Source organism: Myotis myotis, unplaced genomic scaffold (assembly GCF_014108235.1).
Source record: "Myotis myotis isolate mMyoMyo1 unplaced genomic scaffold, mMyoMyo1.p scaffold_m19_p_6, whole genome shotgun sequence".
NCBI classification, from domain to species: Eukaryota; Metazoa; Chordata; class Mammalia; order Chiroptera; family Vespertilionidae; genus Myotis; species Myotis myotis.
Window position 1 is genome coordinate 89,354,032 of NW_023416368.1, and position 17,526 is coordinate 89,371,557.

The 17,526-nt window shown below is 55.5% G+C and overlaps 1 protein-coding gene across 4 annotated transcripts in view; it reads right to left on the minus strand.

Annotated features, from left to right (window-relative positions):
* Window positions 1–3,919: 3,919 nt before the first annotated feature.
* GFRA2 (GDNF family receptor alpha 2) overlaps window positions 3,920–17,526 on the minus strand; it is an 89,074-nt gene continuing 75,467 nt past the window's right edge. For 3 of the 4 annotated variants that reach the window (XM_036314828.1, XM_036314827.1, XM_036314829.1), the window contains 3 exons: window positions 17,093–17,265; window positions 7,409–7,462; window positions 3,920–6,548 (listed from right to left, as the gene is read on the minus strand). In XM_036314828.1, the coding sequence (XP_036170721.1) occupies window positions 6,426–6,548; window positions 7,409–7,462; window positions 17,093–17,265 (350 nt within the window). In that variant the 3' untranslated portion in view covers window positions 3,920–6,425. The remainder of the gene's footprint in view (window positions 6,549–7,408; window positions 7,463–17,092; window positions 17,266–17,526) is intronic. The other variant, XM_036314831.1, reaches the window with a different exon arrangement.

The following is a 17,526-nucleotide window of genomic DNA, read 5'->3' on the forward strand; positions in this document are numbered from 1 at the left end:
CAAAATGGCATGGTCCACAAAGTCTGTAATGTTTATCAGCTGGCCCTTCACAGAAGGCTTGCCAGTGCCTAATCCAAAGCACCCTTCCTGGGGCTCAGAGAAGTTCGGTGACTTAATCTCACAAGCTGATGGATGGCCAAGCCAGAGTTTGAACCTGGGGTCCTGACGTTCTTTCCAGTAGACCCTGACTCTCTGCAGAAAGAAAATGGACTTGGACATGTCATCAGATGTGCAGCCTATTGCCAGCCTTTTTCTGTAGAAAAATTCCAAGGGAAAGATAGGTCTGCTCAGAAAGCATCGAGGTGACTCTACTCATTCCCAAAAGCTGATTTAGGGGGCCTGAGGTTCCCTCCCTGGAGGAAGTTCCTGAGAACCTGTGGTAGCTAAGCCTCTTGCTCTTGCCTTGGCCTCACAGGGACCCGCATCAGCCTGCCTGCTAACCTCCTGAAGGTGCTATCATTGCCCCAGCTCCCGGGGCCAATCGATGCTTCCCATCCCGGGTTCTGAGCTGGTGCACTCACTGCCATGTCATAACCTCTGTTTTCATGAGTGGAGAGAAGGTGGCCAATCCAGGGGACTCCAGAGAACATGACATCTGGATGTTCCGTAGCCATTGTCCCCAGCGACTGGCCGATCAAATCAGCAGTGACTTATAAATACCAGAAGGTCCCCTTTTTCTTCCTCTTCACCCCTCCTGTCTTTTCAACTCCTCTCGGCAAAACTTCCAAGAGCACAGGCTGGGTCCTGGGAGTGGTGCTGTTCTTTGTCTGCCACGGGTCATTCGTGGAAAGCGGCTCAGGGCACAGGAGGAGGAAGGGAGAGGCTCTGAGGTCGGAACCCAGCACAGCTCCTCCCACTGCCAAGAGTAGAGACGCTGCCCTGCCAGGCAGGTGCTGAGAACCCATGGAGGCCTGGGCCAGCATCCCCTGGGGTGAAGGGAAGAGCATGGCATACTGGATACGTGGGGTACCCGTTTAACTTCAGCAGTGCTTGTATGAGGCAGGGACTGCCATCCTCATTTACAGATGAGAAAACAAAAGCCCAGATTGGATGTGGTCACCCAGTTGGTCAATGAAAGATTTGGGATTCAAACCCAGGTCTGCCTCACCCCCAAATGCATCGTCTTTCCTCATCGCCACAGTGCCCCCAAGGCAAGAGCAATCCAGTCCCATGCACAGGTTCTTGGCCAGCCAGCCTCCTCCCAGAGAGGCCGCCTGCCAGTTAAAGCTGTTTCCTAACATGGGAATGACCTTTCCCAGGAAAATCAGGATGGCAAACACCAAGGTGGGATGCTCATCCCCAGCCCCTACTGCCCCACCAGAAAGGCCTGGGGCAGGGCCCGGTCTGGGGCAGCATCTTCTTCACCTTCTCTCCCTTCTGAGTCCTCACCACACCTGATTCAATGAACTAGTTTACAGAACGCCCTCACGTTTGCCCTGTAGGCCGCGGAGGGAGAGGCAAGCGAAGCACTGGAATCCCCCAGGTGGCAGCCACCGGCTAGCGCGAGGCAGGGCACATCGCGGCAGCTTAGTGAGGGCTGGCAGCCTGGCACGGCGAGTAAAGCACAGACCTGCAAGCCAGCCTGCCTGGATTTGCGTCTGAGTGCTGCATCCTCCCCTCTGTACCATCTTGGGCAAGATGGTAACTTCTCTGGGCCTCAGTCTGCTCTTCTGTAGAATGGCAGAACTGGCTGCACCCAAGTGGGGGGAAAGGATTTAATATTCATGCAACTCCGAACAGTGCCTGATACAGGGTGCGGGCTATGGAGGCATTAGTTAAGTCTTAAATACACATAGTTTAAAACAGCTACATTCGGTTTGGGTTTTCAGTAATGCTATGGAAACCCTTATAAAATGTTTGCTCCCTTATTCTGCTCTGAAAAGTACAGCACAAAAAATATAGAAATAACTCACTCTGAAAGCAAATGTGGCAAGTAATGTTCTGGTTAATTGACAGTCGGCACAGCCCTGATTTTGTAAAGAGCATCTTTGTGACAATTCCAATGCCCCCGTTTTAAGGTAGGGGGTGTACAATGGAGTGATGTGGTTGGGATTTTAGGAAACACATCAGAACCTAGAAATTCCAAGTAGCCACTTGGGTGGTCTGGGGTCCCATTACTCAGACAGAGGGCGCTGGGCAGGAAACCATCTCAGCATTGTCTGTCCATCTGTCTCTCTTCTCTCCCCTCTGAAGCTTGTTTGGAGCTTAGAAGGATCTTAATTATCATCTAATAAAACTTTGTAGCCCTAGCCAGTTTGGCTCAGTGGATAGAGCATCAACCTTTGGACTGAAGGGTCCCAGGTTCAATTCCGGTCAAAGGCATGTACCTTGATTGCAGGCTCCTCCCTGCTCCCCACCCAGGTCCTGGTCAGGGCTTGTGCAGGAGGCAACCAATCAATGTGTTTCTCTCACATCAATGTTTCTCTCTGTCTTTCCTTCTCTCTTCCACTCTCTCTAAAATTGATGGGAAAATATCCTCAGGTGAGGATTAGAAAAAAAAGAACTTCGTAGGTGAGCTAACCAAGGTTGAACAGGTGACTAAAAACCAGTCTCTCCACCACTTAAACCAACCAGTAAGAATGCTACCAAACTTATTTACCATTTTGGCTCCAAATGACTGGTTTACCCTAAGAAAAATTTAGTCTGTTAAAGACAAATATCTACCCGCACCGAGACTGAAGAATGGGCAACAGGCTATGAACACATTTACTTGGACTGTCACAGAGTCAGACCAGTTCATCTCCTTGGCATCCTGTCTCACTTGGAGGTAAGACCGAGTTCAAATTCACATCAGAGATTAGGAGAGGCTGGCAAAGAATTTCTCTAGCGTGCTTTGCCCTTATGTGAGTAAAGGAAAGTCAGTCTTATGCAGGCACCTGATGGTCAGTGGGACAGGTCTGGGAATTAGGGACAGGCAGGCGCACGTGCACACACGCACACATGCGCACATACACACGGCCCGTTAGCATGAAGTGAAGCCATTGCAGGTTGACCAGCAGACCCTGGGAGTTAACCACACTGGTCTCCGGGGTGGGCATCTCAGTGAGCAGGTGAGCCCTGAGCAGGAGCCAGGTAGCAGGCCAGAGGCAGTCGCCCTGGCAGGCCTGTAGTTCCCTGATATCACCACAGCCTGGAGGAGACAGCAGGGTCCAGCTATAGGGCCTGAGGATCAAGTCAGGGCTTATGTTTTGGAAGGACTCCGAAGAGCAGGGTTGGGCTGTCTTGGGAAACCCATGTTGCCAAGGTTACAAAGGCAAGGGTGGGAGTACAAGAAACCGAGAAAATTTGGAATGAGGCCAGCTGTGCAGCCCACCCCAGGGCAGCACAGGACCCGGGCATGGCTGGCTTGATGCCGAGTCCCCTGAGCTCCTGATCTGCCTCATTGGCTCCCCAGCCACGGCTGGCGGGTATGGGTGGGGACTCAGCTGGGTGCTCAGACAGGTCCAAGTGGGGCCTAGCTGCATTGAAAGGAGGGCAGCAGGGGCAGGGGCCAGGTGGGAAGCTGATGTTTTGGTTGAGCAAAATCATCCCAGGCTGGAAGCCTTCCCAGCGAGGGGAGAAACATCCCTATGTGGTCCCAACCTGCCAAGGTACTAGAGCCTGGAAAACGTAGGGAAGATCGCACAGCCTTGCAGAGAATGTGTGCCCCAGATCAGGAGTCCCCAGGGGGCTGGCGACAAAGCAAGTTCATTTCATAGACTTTGCTGACTCTGGGGTAAAGTCTCGGCTGGTCTACACTGCATGTGGTGACTCTCCCAGAAGAACTCTAAAACAGTCTCAGATCTATCTCTGTAGCCCCGACCAATCTCCTGATTTCTTTCCTGTTCCTCTCCCCTTATCTCCCCCAAGCCCAAGCTCGATGTCTGGGCTCACTAGTAAGCTAATTAACATTAAATAGTAACATTTTATTCTTCCCAGTTTTATTAACACATTTTGAGAGGATCACAGAGAACAGAAGTCATCTCAACCAAAGGAATGAATATTTAATGGTAAAAGTTTAGCTACGCGGTGCCTGGGAGATGTTTTAAGGCAGAGGAAAGCTGCCCAGAATCCACTCCTCCCTTCATCATGGCACCTCCACTTCTTCTTGGGAAACTTCCTCTCCCCCATCATGCAATCCAAGGGCTTATTTCCCATGAGGGATGCCAGATGTGACGTATCCTTGCACCCAAGAATGGCGGGACGTAGGTACATGGTCCCAGTGCACACAGCTGGATGGCGGTTGGTGCTCCTTCATCACGGAGGAGGCAGCGTGCTGACCCTATGATCTTGCCGTCCAGCCCTGCAGATGTTCTTTGGCGACTGTCCTAGGAACACTGATGCTGTGAGCCATTCCCCCCACCAAGCCTTGAAGTCAACCAGACTTTGCTGTTTGCAAACACATGGATCCCAAGTGGCCCCACAGAGTCAGGCCAGTGGTGATGGGGAAGAGGGCTCCTCAGCGCCCCTCCATGCAGGGGCTGGGATGCTGTACATCACAGTGACCACGACCGTGGACGTGGAGCATGAGTGGCCAGAAACAAGAGCCACTTGCAGGGCCCCGGATTGGGAGAATGGAAAACAGCAACCCATCTCCCAAAGGTGACAGGATGGGATCGTGTGCATCCCTGAAGGCCATGCTGACAGCGGGAACATCCCTCACTGGCAACCGTGCCTCCTCTCTCCTGCCATGTGCACTGGCACACACGTGAGCACCTGCAAGCCCACACACGCGTGTACACAGTCAGCTAGCAGGCATCCTTCTGGTCTCTCCGGGAGCATGGCAGGCCCATGTCTGGTAGAGGCTGGGTGGTAAGTAGAGAAAACAAGGAGCAGGGCTGAGCCACAGCGTCTTCCTTCCCTGGTGGGACCCAAGAAGCCAGGTCCCTGCCTCACAATCACACACCCTTAAGTAAACCAGGAGTCCCAGCGGGCGGACAAGCAGGGCCAACTACAGGGTCGCCCAGGCAGCCTTCAAACAAAAACATACCCTAAGTGTGACAAGTTGTCCCCTCACCTCCATCCTCACGGCCACTCCTTCCCTTCCAGGTTGGGACCGACTGCCAAAGGGCACTGGCATTCATTGGGAAGGGGAGGTGAGACAGACAGGTGAGTGGCCAGACAGACTCAGCACAGTGGGACCCCAGACCCACCAAGTATACAAGCATCTCCTAACGGAGCTTCATCACCCACACCGAGCACACGTGACAGATGGCCCCACCCAGGAGCCCCAGGTAAGCAGCCAAGGTGCGGCTGGGCCAGGAACCAAGCAGGGAGAAGGCACACGGGAGTGAGGACATTTATTGGAGCCTGGCCAGCGTGAATGCGATCAGGAGCCCCTCCCACAGCCCAGCGGCCCAACGGGCCGGGACACGGGGAGGCCATCTCCTCCGATTCCTTCATAGACAATGTTATAAAAAAAATAAACTTTACAATAATACATTTTGCTCATCTGTTGGGGTATTATTTCAATAGTTTTGTTTCTTAAAAAAACGGAAAGAAAGGGGAGACCACACAATATATGTATATGGATGTGTATATACATATATGTTGAGAAGGGCAACATGTTGTGTACATACAGTTGGCGTATGTCTCAGAAATGAGGAAAGATAAGGTGGAAGTGGGGAGAGAGCTGCGGAGACCAGAGCGTGGGGCGGTGGACGTCCACTGTGGTCTTCGCTGCCCCTCTCAGCAGCCCCCTCTCCAAAGAGAGCCACCGAAGAATCATTTCTTTTTTATTTCAAAATTCCTGCCACCAAGAGGAAGCAGCAGCCCCGAGCTGCGGCCAAGTGTTGCTCCCTCCTCCTGAGGGGGTGTCCCAGGTGGGCTGAGCCCCCAAGGCCCTGGAGCTGCCCAACCTGTGCCACAGTGGGGGGCCTCCGTGCACACCCCTCCACAGGCCAGAAGCAGACCTGCCCAGCCCAGAGGGAGGGCAAAATAAACTCCACTCTCAAAGCACGTGGAGGTGCGACTGGTGCCTAGTTGGACCCAGGGGCCAGCCCCAACTGCTCTGCCACCTGACGCCCCTTGCCAGCCCCAGCAAGTCCCCAGAGTGGGCAACTTGAGAAGAGCAGCGGCCACTGTCCTGCCTCAGACCACACCAGGCATGGCCACTGTCCCGTAGCCGCAGGGGTCTCGTCAGGGTCCAGAGAGGAAAACACCAGGAGAAGGTGTGGGGCATGTCTAGACCCTTGCGCCCTCCTCAGCACTGGGGTGCCCTTGCCAGGGGCCCCCCCAGGAGGCTCTCAGGCTACCCGCCTACTGTCTGTTTGGCTTAGAAAAACTCCAGAGAAGAAACCTGGGAACAGACAGGTTCAGAGACAAGGTGAGGGAAATTTTTTGCAAGGTGTGTGTGTGTGTGTGTGTGTGTGTGTGTGTGTCCATTCAGCAGGCGGGTGCTCTCGTCCACGTAGCTTTCGGAAACCTCCAGGCGCCGTGCCCAGAGCCTACAAGGCCAGCTTCAACATCAGGAAGGAGACAGTGGTCAAGGCGGCCGACGGGCTGGCTCGGCAGGGGCCTGAGTTGGGTCTGATCACCTTGTTACTCCCTGGGATGATGTTGGTGGTGAGCTGAGGCCACGGCAGAAGGGGACAGAAGCAAAGAGAACAGGAAAGACAAACAAACAAAGGAGTCAGCAGGGCTGGGAGCAGGCAAAGAAAAGGACTGACTCCCCATGCCGCTGCCTTCCCACCCATCCAGGGGGCTCCCCTTTGCCCACCCTCTTGGAGGCAGAGCCAGGCTTCCGGGGAGCTGGGCTGAGCCCCGACCTAGGGAAGGCAGTGCCATGGTGCCCAGGACAGCCTGGCTGACACTGCCCGGGGGGGAAGAAGGCCTGACGCAGGCCAGGGAGAAGGGGCCAGATAACGATCTCAAGGGGAAGAGGCTCCCGGGTCCCAGGACCTTCTTGAGGAGAGGAGAGAGCTGCTCTGTTCTTCCTATTCCTAAATGTGGCCGAATCCCTCCCCTCCATAGAGCACCCCCTGCATATCTCTGACTGCGCTCTCCTCCTGCTGTGGAAGCTTATGTGGCCTCTTCTCGGGTAAGTTATAGACAGACTATCATACAGTCAGATACCACCATGCACCGGGGCTCCTGTGAGGAAGGGGCTGTGTCCTCTCTGTCTCCTCAAGTTCACAGAACCAGCACGCGCATGTGCTCTGCACACCTGCCTTAACGAGTCAGGAAGGCTTGGCAGGGCCCTGCTCAGAGCAGGCAGTGTCTCTCCCAAGACAGCCAAGGCTCTGGCTGCAGCCTCTGCACCCGCCCCCAGCCCCCAACCCCCCCAGTCTGTGTGCCCATCAGGCCCAGGCGGGCCAGGAGCTCAGCTGGCCCTGCCCACAACAGGATCTGAGGTCCCTGAGTCTGAGGCTCACCTGGAAACAGCCTCCCGTGACCAGGCCCCTGCACCACCGCACTCTGCCCCACTCACCTCTGTGAAGCACATGCTCAGCTCTTTGGAGCTATTGGCCTTCAGCCCCTGCTCCTGTGGGAGAGAAGGCACCAGTGAGGACGGCTCACCACAGCTGAGCTTGTCCTGTTACTCGGATGAGGCCCACCTTCTGGGCCCTGCCATCTGCTGTGAGCGTCAGGAAGCACAGGGCACAGGGGAAAGCTCTGGCTCCATCCCACGCAGCACAAGACCCTGCCCCTTTCCGACATCTCAGCGACTAGGTCCCGGCTCCTGTCGGCTCCTGAAGAGAGAGTTCTAACTCCGCTCTCCAATGTCCAGCATAACAGAGTCAGAAGCCACTCACAGGTCTCTCCACCACACTCAGCTCTTCACGCCAGGCAGGGACCACGCCCTCCTCCCCTCACATTGCACAGTGTCTGGCCTATGACAGCAGCTCAGTAAACATCTCACCAGGTGCACGAATGGACAGATGAGTGAACACACGCATGCCACTGAGCAGAATCGGCATCTGAGAGTCAGCTCATTGAAGACCATGAGTCCTCATTTGGGTTCAAGGGGAAGAGAGAGACTGATTGATTAGTTATGTCTGCCCTGGTGCATGTTAGGAGGACAACTGGCAACAGTGCCAAGGGTTAGCCTTTCCACCTAAACCATGTATAGCCCCTGGGAGCTCTGTGGTCAAGGTAAGGAATGGAAAGAAAGCTGGCTTGGTGATGGTTCCGGGTTCTATGCCCCCGGATAACCGCCTGGATGCAGGACCAGAGGGTGTGCCGACGAACAGTCCTCTGTTATCATCATCATAACAGTGACCCCGGGAACCAGGTGGCGGATATGGTGTTTCCATCCTGACTTCAAATGGCTTGGTTCTCTAGGCACCTGTGGGGACTCTCTGGCCACGAGAAGCAACTGGGAAGCCCAAGAAATTATGCCTAAATCACTGCTCTTGGCCACAAGTATCAAAATCCCTTGGACATCACAGGCAATCTACCACCCAGGGCATCTGGTCAGCTAAACAAAGCCCAGCTACCACACAGAGGTCCGGCCAGGAGCAGTCACTGCCAATGGTGGAGATGTGACCAGGGTGACGATGCGTGCAGTGGGCGGGAAACCAGACCCAGGAGGATCCTGCTCAGGACCACAGCACCATGACCCAGGAGCCCAGATCCAGCCCAGCCAAGCCACCAACCTGCATCCCTGGGAAAGGGCGAGTGCTCTGGGGCCCTTCTGCCCCAAGGACTGGATTCTACTGCCTGGACCCAGTGCAGCTCCGGCCAGGGCTGTGGGAGGCCACTGCCAGGGTGGCCCGCATGCCCCACCTCAGAGACCACTGCCACCACTGCCTCCTGTCCGACTGTTCAACCTTCACCTTCACTTGGCTGCTTCCCTGAGCAACTCCAAGCCCCTGCTAGTTGCCCCCGTGACATCCTGGGGCCTGCTGGGCTCTGTGCCACCCGGCCCAGCACTGTGCCTCCTGCATCCTTTCCTGCCCTCACTGTCCAGGTGTGGCAGGTCTGCTTCCTCCGTGGGCCCTCACCACAGGGCTCACTGCATACAGAGCCTGTGTGGTCAAATGGCCAGGTCAGGTCCTCACCCCCAGCTCAACCCACAGCTCAGTTCTGTTTGATATACTGGAATTGTGCACAAAGTTGTTTTTAAAATAGTCAACTGCTTAAAAATAAGTAAGGCCTGAGACAATAACTCAATTCAATGACCTCTAGCCTGGCCATATAACTTTATCTGATGAGATGCCTGCTCTCAGGGAGCTCAGGGTCCTTGACACTGCTGGCCCTAAAGGCTGCACCCCAGCGAGCCCCAGAGAAGTTCCCAGGAGACAGAGACTGAGGAGACAAAGCCTGGTGTGGGCACCATGGAGTCACCCAGGGTAGGCACCATGTAACCACCTGGCGTGGGTACTGCAGCAGCCTGGCCTGTGCCTGGACTCCTCAGTTTCCAGTGAGAAGGGCTTGACAGGTCCTCTTAAGAGGGGAGGGCAGGCATGTTGTCAACTATGAGGGAGGGAGAAGGAGGGAGAGATAGAAGAGGGCAAATCAGAGAAAGGGAGAAGCAGAGAGAACAGGGGAAAGCAGCACCCAGAGGGCAGAGAAGAGGGGGAGAGAAGGAGCAGGGGGAGGAGAAGAAGGGGGAGGGGACAAAGGAAGAGGCAGAGGAGGGCATGGAGGGGAAGGAGAGGGAAGCGGCAGGAAACAGCAGGAAGGGGAGGGTCACAGAGGAGGAGGGGGGAACACAGGAGGAGAAGCAGCAGAGAGGGACCCCTTCACCCTCTCCTCTGACTCCCGTTACCATGAGGAAGCACAGACACCGCCAGGCCAGCCCCAGGGGATACAGTGCAGCTGTGGCCTCTGGCAGGGCCACAGGGACGTGGGGAGGAAAGGGCTGACCTCCAGGAAGAGCGGGGACAGGACAGTCTCGTGCCCCTTTAGAGCCCCACCTGAATGCGCCTTTCCCAGCATTCACGGGAAGTCCTCCTGCACAGGATGCGCAGTGCTGCAGACCCAGGCAGAGGCCATGGCGAGCTGAGTGCAGGTGACAGGCCCCCTGGCTGTCCCAAAGCTCTCCCCTCAGGTGCCATGAGCTAGTGCATGGATGCTTGTCCTGTTCGTTTGGACTGAAGGGTCCTAACCCTTGGGCCCCCCCCGGCCACAGGATCGACCCTGACCCAAGGAGGGAAGGAAGGGCCTGAGAGGCCAGAGCCCTAGGCTCCAGTCTACTTCAGCCAATGACCGGAGACAAGTCCCTTCATCTATTGGAGCCTCATGGTCCTCATCTATAAAATAGAGGCAGACGTGCCTCACTGACGCATGTGACTTCCAGAACACAGAGCAGACGGTGACGGCTGCGGTAACCTCTCCTAAAGCAAACCCAAGGCCCCTCACCCAGCCCAGCACCCAAAGCAGCACCCAGAGCAGCCCATCGTGGGCCTTCTCTGCAGATGCACGTGGGAGAAGCAGAGAGAAAGCAGTTCCATCAACTCATCTGAAAACCACCAGGGGACAAATTCCTGGCCACCCTCCTGACCATTAACCCTTCCTGGTGCTCCCTCCCACGTGGGCACCAAAGACAAATGTCGCAGCCCTACTCACACCCCAGTGAGAGAAATAAGCATCCATGCAGCCACCTCCACACCAGCTCAATAAGTAGGAGGGGAAGGAGGCTGCCTTGTCCCCTGACCCCCGGGCTACACTGTCCTCGGCGGCCACACACCCCAGGCTGCCCTGGACGCCCATCTTGCTGCTTAGACTCCAGTGGAAGAGTCTAGGCAACAGGTGGGCTGTTCCAGCCCCTGCCCCAGCCTACTCTGAGCCTCTCATCGCTTGGAGGCCAGCTCAGGGTCTATGACTGCAGCACCCAAAGGGCACAGGTGGCTGCTGGGACAGGGGGAGGCAGGGCTCCAACATGGAGGGGGGCACAGTGACTGGGAAGAACTTTCCACACTGTGGGTGCCACCAGAAGCATGAACGCTGACTGTGTGGGTGGCACTGGGGGACCTGAGCTGGGGAAGGGATGCAGACACGGAAAGAGGATGGCAGAAAGGCAAGGTTGCATTCTAGAAAATTCTCCCAGAGAAAGTTGGAAGGAAATTATCATCTTCCTCCTCTTCCTTGCCCACCTCTGTCTGCACTCCCAAGCTGGGTCCGGCAGTCCCATCAGAGCCTTGCTGGTCTGGCCCAGGCGCCAGGACCAAGTCCAGCGTCGGTTGGTCTATCTATGGAGTCAGCTAGCTCTCTCCTGTGTCTCTGCTTCTATTTCTGGCACCACGCCCAAATCTCAGTGCCCTTGGTCACTTCCCTGCTGCATACCCAACCCCAATAACTCACAGCTCCTCCCCACAGCTCAACCCCTCCCCTCTTACCTGACTATCGCCAAGATCTCCAGCAGGTCCCTCACTCACCCTTGCCAACCAATCTCCCCAGCTGTCAACTATCCTCCCAAATCACAGTTCTCATCTTCTCATCACGATACCCCCCGTTCAAAAGCCTTCAGGGCCTCTCCACACTCACCATTCAACCTGCTCATTGGTCTTCATCCCCGCCCACCCCCACTCCGCGTTCTCGCCCACGCCCACCGCCTGCTGTCCCTCCCTTTCCAGAGCAGGCAAACGCTTCTCTGCAGAAGGCCAGACAGCAGCGATTTCAGGCTCTGCCGGCCACGCACTCCACTCTGCTCTGCCTGTGCACAAGGGCGATGTGTAAACAAGGTGCGGTGTTGATCCAATAAAACATTTTATCCACGAAGGCAGCACCCCCTACTCAACCTCTCCGTGCTGTCCTGCCTCCCTGACTTGCTCCGCTGGCCGCTCTGCTGGGCGCCTCACCTACTCCGGTCCACTCCCGCGTCTCCACGTGGTCAATCTCCCTCTCTTCCGGGCCTAGTGGTGCTTTGACCACGAGGTGCTACTAGGCTGGATCCCACCACACGGCATCAGTCCTCTTGGTGCACCAGTCACTTCCTCCCCCGATCTTCTGAGCATGTCCATCCCACCCCTATGGGGACCTAGGTACTGGCCCAGTAAGCTTGTCAGCCTCGGTGCCTGGGATATAGTGACATGCAGAAGGATTTGTGTTGAATAAATGCATGAATGCAGAGGTGGATGAATAAATGAATGGCTGTGAGGGAGAGTTGGGGGAGGGAAGGAAAAAAGGAATGCATGCAAGTTTCCCAAAGCTTTGAAACAAGCCGTATTTATAAATCAGGAATTGTGCCTGATAGACATACCGACACATGACAGACCTCTCGGCCCCACTCTGACAGCCGAGGGCATGTGCACAAAGTGAGAGACCCACCAGGGAACAGGCAGGAGGAGGAGGGGCCCGAGGCAGGTGGCTGCTGGCTGCTGAGCCCAACTGAGTGGTGAGGGGGGTGTGGCAACCCCTCCAAACTCATTTCTAATTCCCCCAGATGTGACGGCTGTATCAAGGGTAAGAGCAGAAACTGGCCAGTGGAGACACAAAAGCAAAGGGGACTGTGTTGCTGGGGCCCCTTAGCACAAGGAAGGGTGAGCTGATGGGCTCACCAGTTGATCTGATGGTCTCTGCAAACTGGCCCAGAGCAACCGGGAGTGCCCAGGACCCTGGGAAGAAACCAGGGCCAGGGGAGGTGCCAACCCACTGCCAGCCTTCCCCATCCACACCGAAGCGCCCTGGTCCAGGGGGCCTTCTAACCGCCTTCCTGCATGCTCAACAGAAAGATGTCACCTCGCACATTCCCGACACACAGAGGGCTTCAGTGAGAGCGGGAAACAATAAACAGCTGCCTGCGACCAGTCAAACAGACTGTTTCCTACACCGGAAAGCAGGCAGTTCCAATAGAGCAATGAATTGGGGACTCGGGTTCTCTCCCTCCCTCTACATGGCGCTAGCCCGTGCCAAGCAGTTAACCAGGCTGCACTGAGGGCAAGATGTGGCCAGTCTCCCAGGGATGCTGGCCTGGGAGCAGCGAGCAGAGGCATGGCGAAGGGGCCAATATGAGGCAAAGCAGGAGCCCTACGTAAGTGGAAGGCAGCTCTGCCTGAGCGGCATCAGGGGACCAGAGGCGACATCCAGGCAGAGAGGGTGGGGGAGAGGGAAGGAGAAGCACTTTGCTCAGAGGGACTGGCGAGGCACAGCCAGCACCTTGCTTGCCCGGCCTTTAGCCTAACCCGTGGGACAACCTCCCTGGGCTTCAGAAACAAGGCCTTGGATGAGGGTACAAGATGGGCTATCTCCTACAGGTTCCCTGCTCTAGGGGACATTCACGCGTGCGTGTGTGTGTGTGTGTGTGTGTGTGGCAGGACCAGAAGGGAGAGGGGAGAGGCCATTCTGCTGATTAAATTCCACCATGCTTTCGCCAAGTTCCTGTTTGGGCAGGGCCACTGGTAAGGGTATAGCCAGGAGCAGAAATGAGGAGGCCGGGACTGGAGACGGAGCCAGGATGCCCAGACACAGACCATCTCAGGGCCTCTGGGCTCCGCTCTGGACATTCACATCTGCTCAGCAGGCCCATCATGAGGACCTGAGTTCCCCTAGTCCCACAGCAAACCCCCACTGTGGGAGAGTCCCGGGAAGGCAGCTATGGGGGAGCAGGCAGCACAGCACAGCCAGAAGGAAACCGCCCCGGAGACTGGGAAGCGGGGCTGGGGACAAGTTACTGTCCTCACTGGGCTTCCGCCCGTAAGAAGGAGATCTCAGAGTGCCATCTGGACCTAGCATCCACTCATTCAAATGGGGTCCCCGACTGGCTGCCATGTCTGGTCAATGAAGGGTCCCTAAGGCTTCTCCCGGGGCCCAGGTCTGTGGATGGGGAGGAGGATGGGGGCATCTGGGGTGCAGAGCCTCCCCCCTCCCTCTCACCCCAACCACAGCTTCCTGTCTCTGTTCTCACCCAGGGACTCCCTTCTGTAGCCATGGGTGGTTGTCTTTCCCAAGGACCCCACATTGACCACCATGGAGCCCTTCCAAGCCAGGAGCTGAGGGAGGGGGTACGAGCTAGGGAAGGGACAAAGCACCCACAGCCTCCGCGAGGTGCGGGCATGTATTCACCTGCACTCCCACCCAGTAGGTGCTCATTTAAAGGATTGTATTAAAATAGAACCAGGAGCTTCTCCCCTCAGCGTCAGTGAGAAGAAACCAGGGTGACGGTGGGTGGGCAGCCTCTGAGGCCCTGCTTCTCTCCCTTTCCTCCCAGGTGCTGTCCTCAACGGTCCTGCCCAGAGGGCCAGAATCAGCAGACCCCCGGAGTGCAGGGTCACGGGGCCAGGCCTTGGGGCCCCTGCCAGGCAGCCTCTGGAGCCCAGGGTCCAGGACTCATCACACCCACTATAGTGTTCCTCAGTTTACAGGCCCCGTCACATATATCACCTCTTATCTGGGTCAAATCAAGGGTAAGACAAGCCCCCAGATGGGGAGGCTGCAGAAAATCGGCTCGGGTGAGAAGAAACCAGGCCACGATTCAGCAAACCCTACAGCAGCGGTTCTCAACCTGTGGGTCGCGACCTCTTTGGCGGTCGAACGACCCTTTCACAGGGGTCGCCTAAGACCATCCTGCATATCAGATATTTACATTACGATTCATAACAGTAGCAACATTACAATTATGAAGTAGCAACGAAAATAATGTTATGGTTGGGTCACAACATGAGGAACTGTATTTAAAGGGCCAGAAGGTTACGAACCACTGCTCTACGGTGAAATGGGGAAAAGGTTGTAGTGGGGCAGGCGTCACGGCTTTGAACTTCCCACACCCATGGTCAACCACAGTAAGAGCTGCTTGCTGAGACAGCATCTCCGTGGGCGAGCCTGCCCAATGGGCTAGGGGTGGAAGCGTGGCACATGGAGGCGGATGGTGCCTGGAGGGACATGTGGGCCACCTCCGAGCATGGCCGCCTGACAGGTGGCACAGCCTTGATGCTGAGCTGCCCGCCACTGTAGCATGAAATTGAGCTGGCGACTGCCTGTGCAGCAGGCCCAGAGCCCCCGCCGGCCACCGCTCAAGTCCGCTCAGAGTAATTAGGAAGCGTCCAAGGGTGGCACGGCAGATCGGCCCAAATCAGGAGCGGGGCCTAATGGAGGGGAGCAGGCCCACGCTGAGCCTGGCATGAAGGCACGTGGAGGTCAGCTGTCACACACAGGGCAGCCCACTGGACAGGGAAGGGTGTGGGCTTCCCATCTAGGATGGCCCCAGCCCCGGCCCCTGGGGTGCAGTGGGAACCGGGGAACTTAATGCTCCACTAGGCCCAGTCCCTGCTCACAGCCTTCTCCTGGAACCATTTTTTGTCCCCAGCTTGACTGAGATTATAAATGACCACCAAAAATTGCATACAGGGTGGGACAAAAGTAGGTTTACAGTTGTTTGTATGGAAAATAATACAATAATTAATAGAGAACACAAAAGTAAACTGTTTTATGTACTCAGAACTGTAAACCTACTTTTGCCCCACCCTGTAAATTTAAGTTGTGCACCTGATGACATGATACAGGCTGTGAAATATTCACCACAAGCCAGTCAACATGTCCATCACTTCACACTTTTACCATTTTCCTGGTTTTTCTTGTGTGAGAACAATTAAGGTCTAAGGTCTATTCTCTTAGCAAATTTCAAGTGCACTATCTAATGCCGTTAGCGACAGTCCCACTGCTGTGCACCAGCTCTCCAGAACTCACCCATCTTCATGAATGAAACTCTGTAGTGAATGCCCACCCACTGCTCGTCCCACCAGCCCAGCCCATTCAGACTGGTGTCTCCCCTGCACACAGCCATGTCTGTTCCCCTTGCCTCCCACACCTGTGCTCAGGCTGTGCTCCCAACGCCCCCCACCATGGCTACACTTCACACCCCGCCCACCTTGGACATTCCAATCCCAACCCCTGCCTGAAACATTCCCTATGACACCCACCCACCACCTCACTGCTCCCTCCGTCCTCTGCTCCCCTGGAATTCTGCATTCGGTCCTACTTTGGACTCTTTGTTCCAGGTATGTGTGTCTGTGTGTGAGTGTGAGAGAAAGCAAGAGAGAGAGTGAGAGTATGTGTGTGAGTAGGCATGAGTGTATGGGCGAGTGTGTCAGTGAACGTACATGGTTTTGTGTGTGTGTGTGTGTGTGTGTGTGTGTGTGAGAGAGAGAGAGAGAGAGAGAGAGAGAGAAGGCATGAGTGTATGGGAGTGTGTGTCAGTGAGTGTACATGGTTTTGTGTGTGTGTGTGTGTGTGTGTGTGTGTGTGAGAGAGAGAGAGAGAGAGAGAGAGAAGGCATGAGTGTATGGGAGTGTGTGTCAGTGAGTGTACATGGTTTTGTGTGTGTGTGTGTGTGTGTTTGTGTGCGTGTGTGTGTGTGTGTGTGTGAGAGAGAGAGAGAGAGAGAGAGAGAGAGAGAGAGAAGGCATGAATGTATGTGAGTGCATGTCATTGAGTGTGTGTGGTTTTGTGTGTGTGTGTTTTGAGTAGAACCAACCTAATATGCAAAGAATCTACTGTAGCACAAGTGTGACATGATGGTAGGTCAGCAGAGAAAGAGAAGTTAAGCAGGGCGCTCTATAAGGACCTCCACAGTGCCACCTGTGTCCTGTCATGACCCTGACCGCAGTCCCTATCTAATGGTTGTTAGACTGTTTGACATTGGACAACACAATAAGGACCACAAATCAGGCTCGTGTCAAACTCATTCACCAGCATCTCCCTAGCATCTCACATAAGGACACACTCTGAGTGCATAACCCATGTTGGATGGATGAACAGATGACAGAGAGACAAAGAAATGATCATCATGGGTCTTGGACTCAGACGTAGGTGAAATCTAATGCCACCTGTAACTAGCTGTGAGAGCTGGGGCAGGTTGCCTGAGCCTTCTGGGTCAGGTCCTGTAAAATAAGAACCTCCTCTGTGTGTGGAAATTCAGTGAAGTCGGGAGAGCTGCTGGCACACGCTTGGGAAGGAGCAGAAGGCTGATACACAGTAACCACCCCATTTCCCCTGCAACCCCTGCGACCTGGTACAATCCTGTGGTTGAGCAGGAGCTGGCTACTTGCAAGGTGAATGTCTCATGAATGAATACATGGGCAACTAGCCCCACCAATTCCTCCCTGCCCTGGGTCCCTGATCTTTGGGGAGGAACCTGTGCATCCCAGTTGGCTAACTTCCCACACCCGCCTCTGACAGCAGGGTGCTTCTCCAGGCCCTCAGCCGCCCTGGCTCCATTCCCCACGCTCCTCACCTCGACAGATGTGCAGGTGGTGATGACGCTGGTCCCCAGGTTGGTGCTGTCACTGAGATCATCTGGCAAAGAAGGTGTTTTCTCCACCCGAGGAGCCTGGGTGGCTGGGAATGAGGGATTTTTGGGGGACAGGTTCACATCTGTGCCGTTGCCAAAGGCCTGGATGGCATTCCCTGTGGAGGGAGAGAGCAGGTAGAGGCAGAGAAATCAAGGGCACCTCCGTCACTTTGCCCCTCGCCATCTCTGCCACTATGTTCCCTGTCACAGCCCAGAGCTGAGGGCACGGTGCAGCTGGTCCAGACTCAACTGCGCTGAAGCTCCCCTTCAGATACGAGGTCTCCCATGTGGAGAAGAAAAGAGCAAGTGGGAGATTAGAAAGACAAGAGACCGGAATAGAAAGAAACATAGGTGATGAGGAGTGCAGAGGAGGGGAG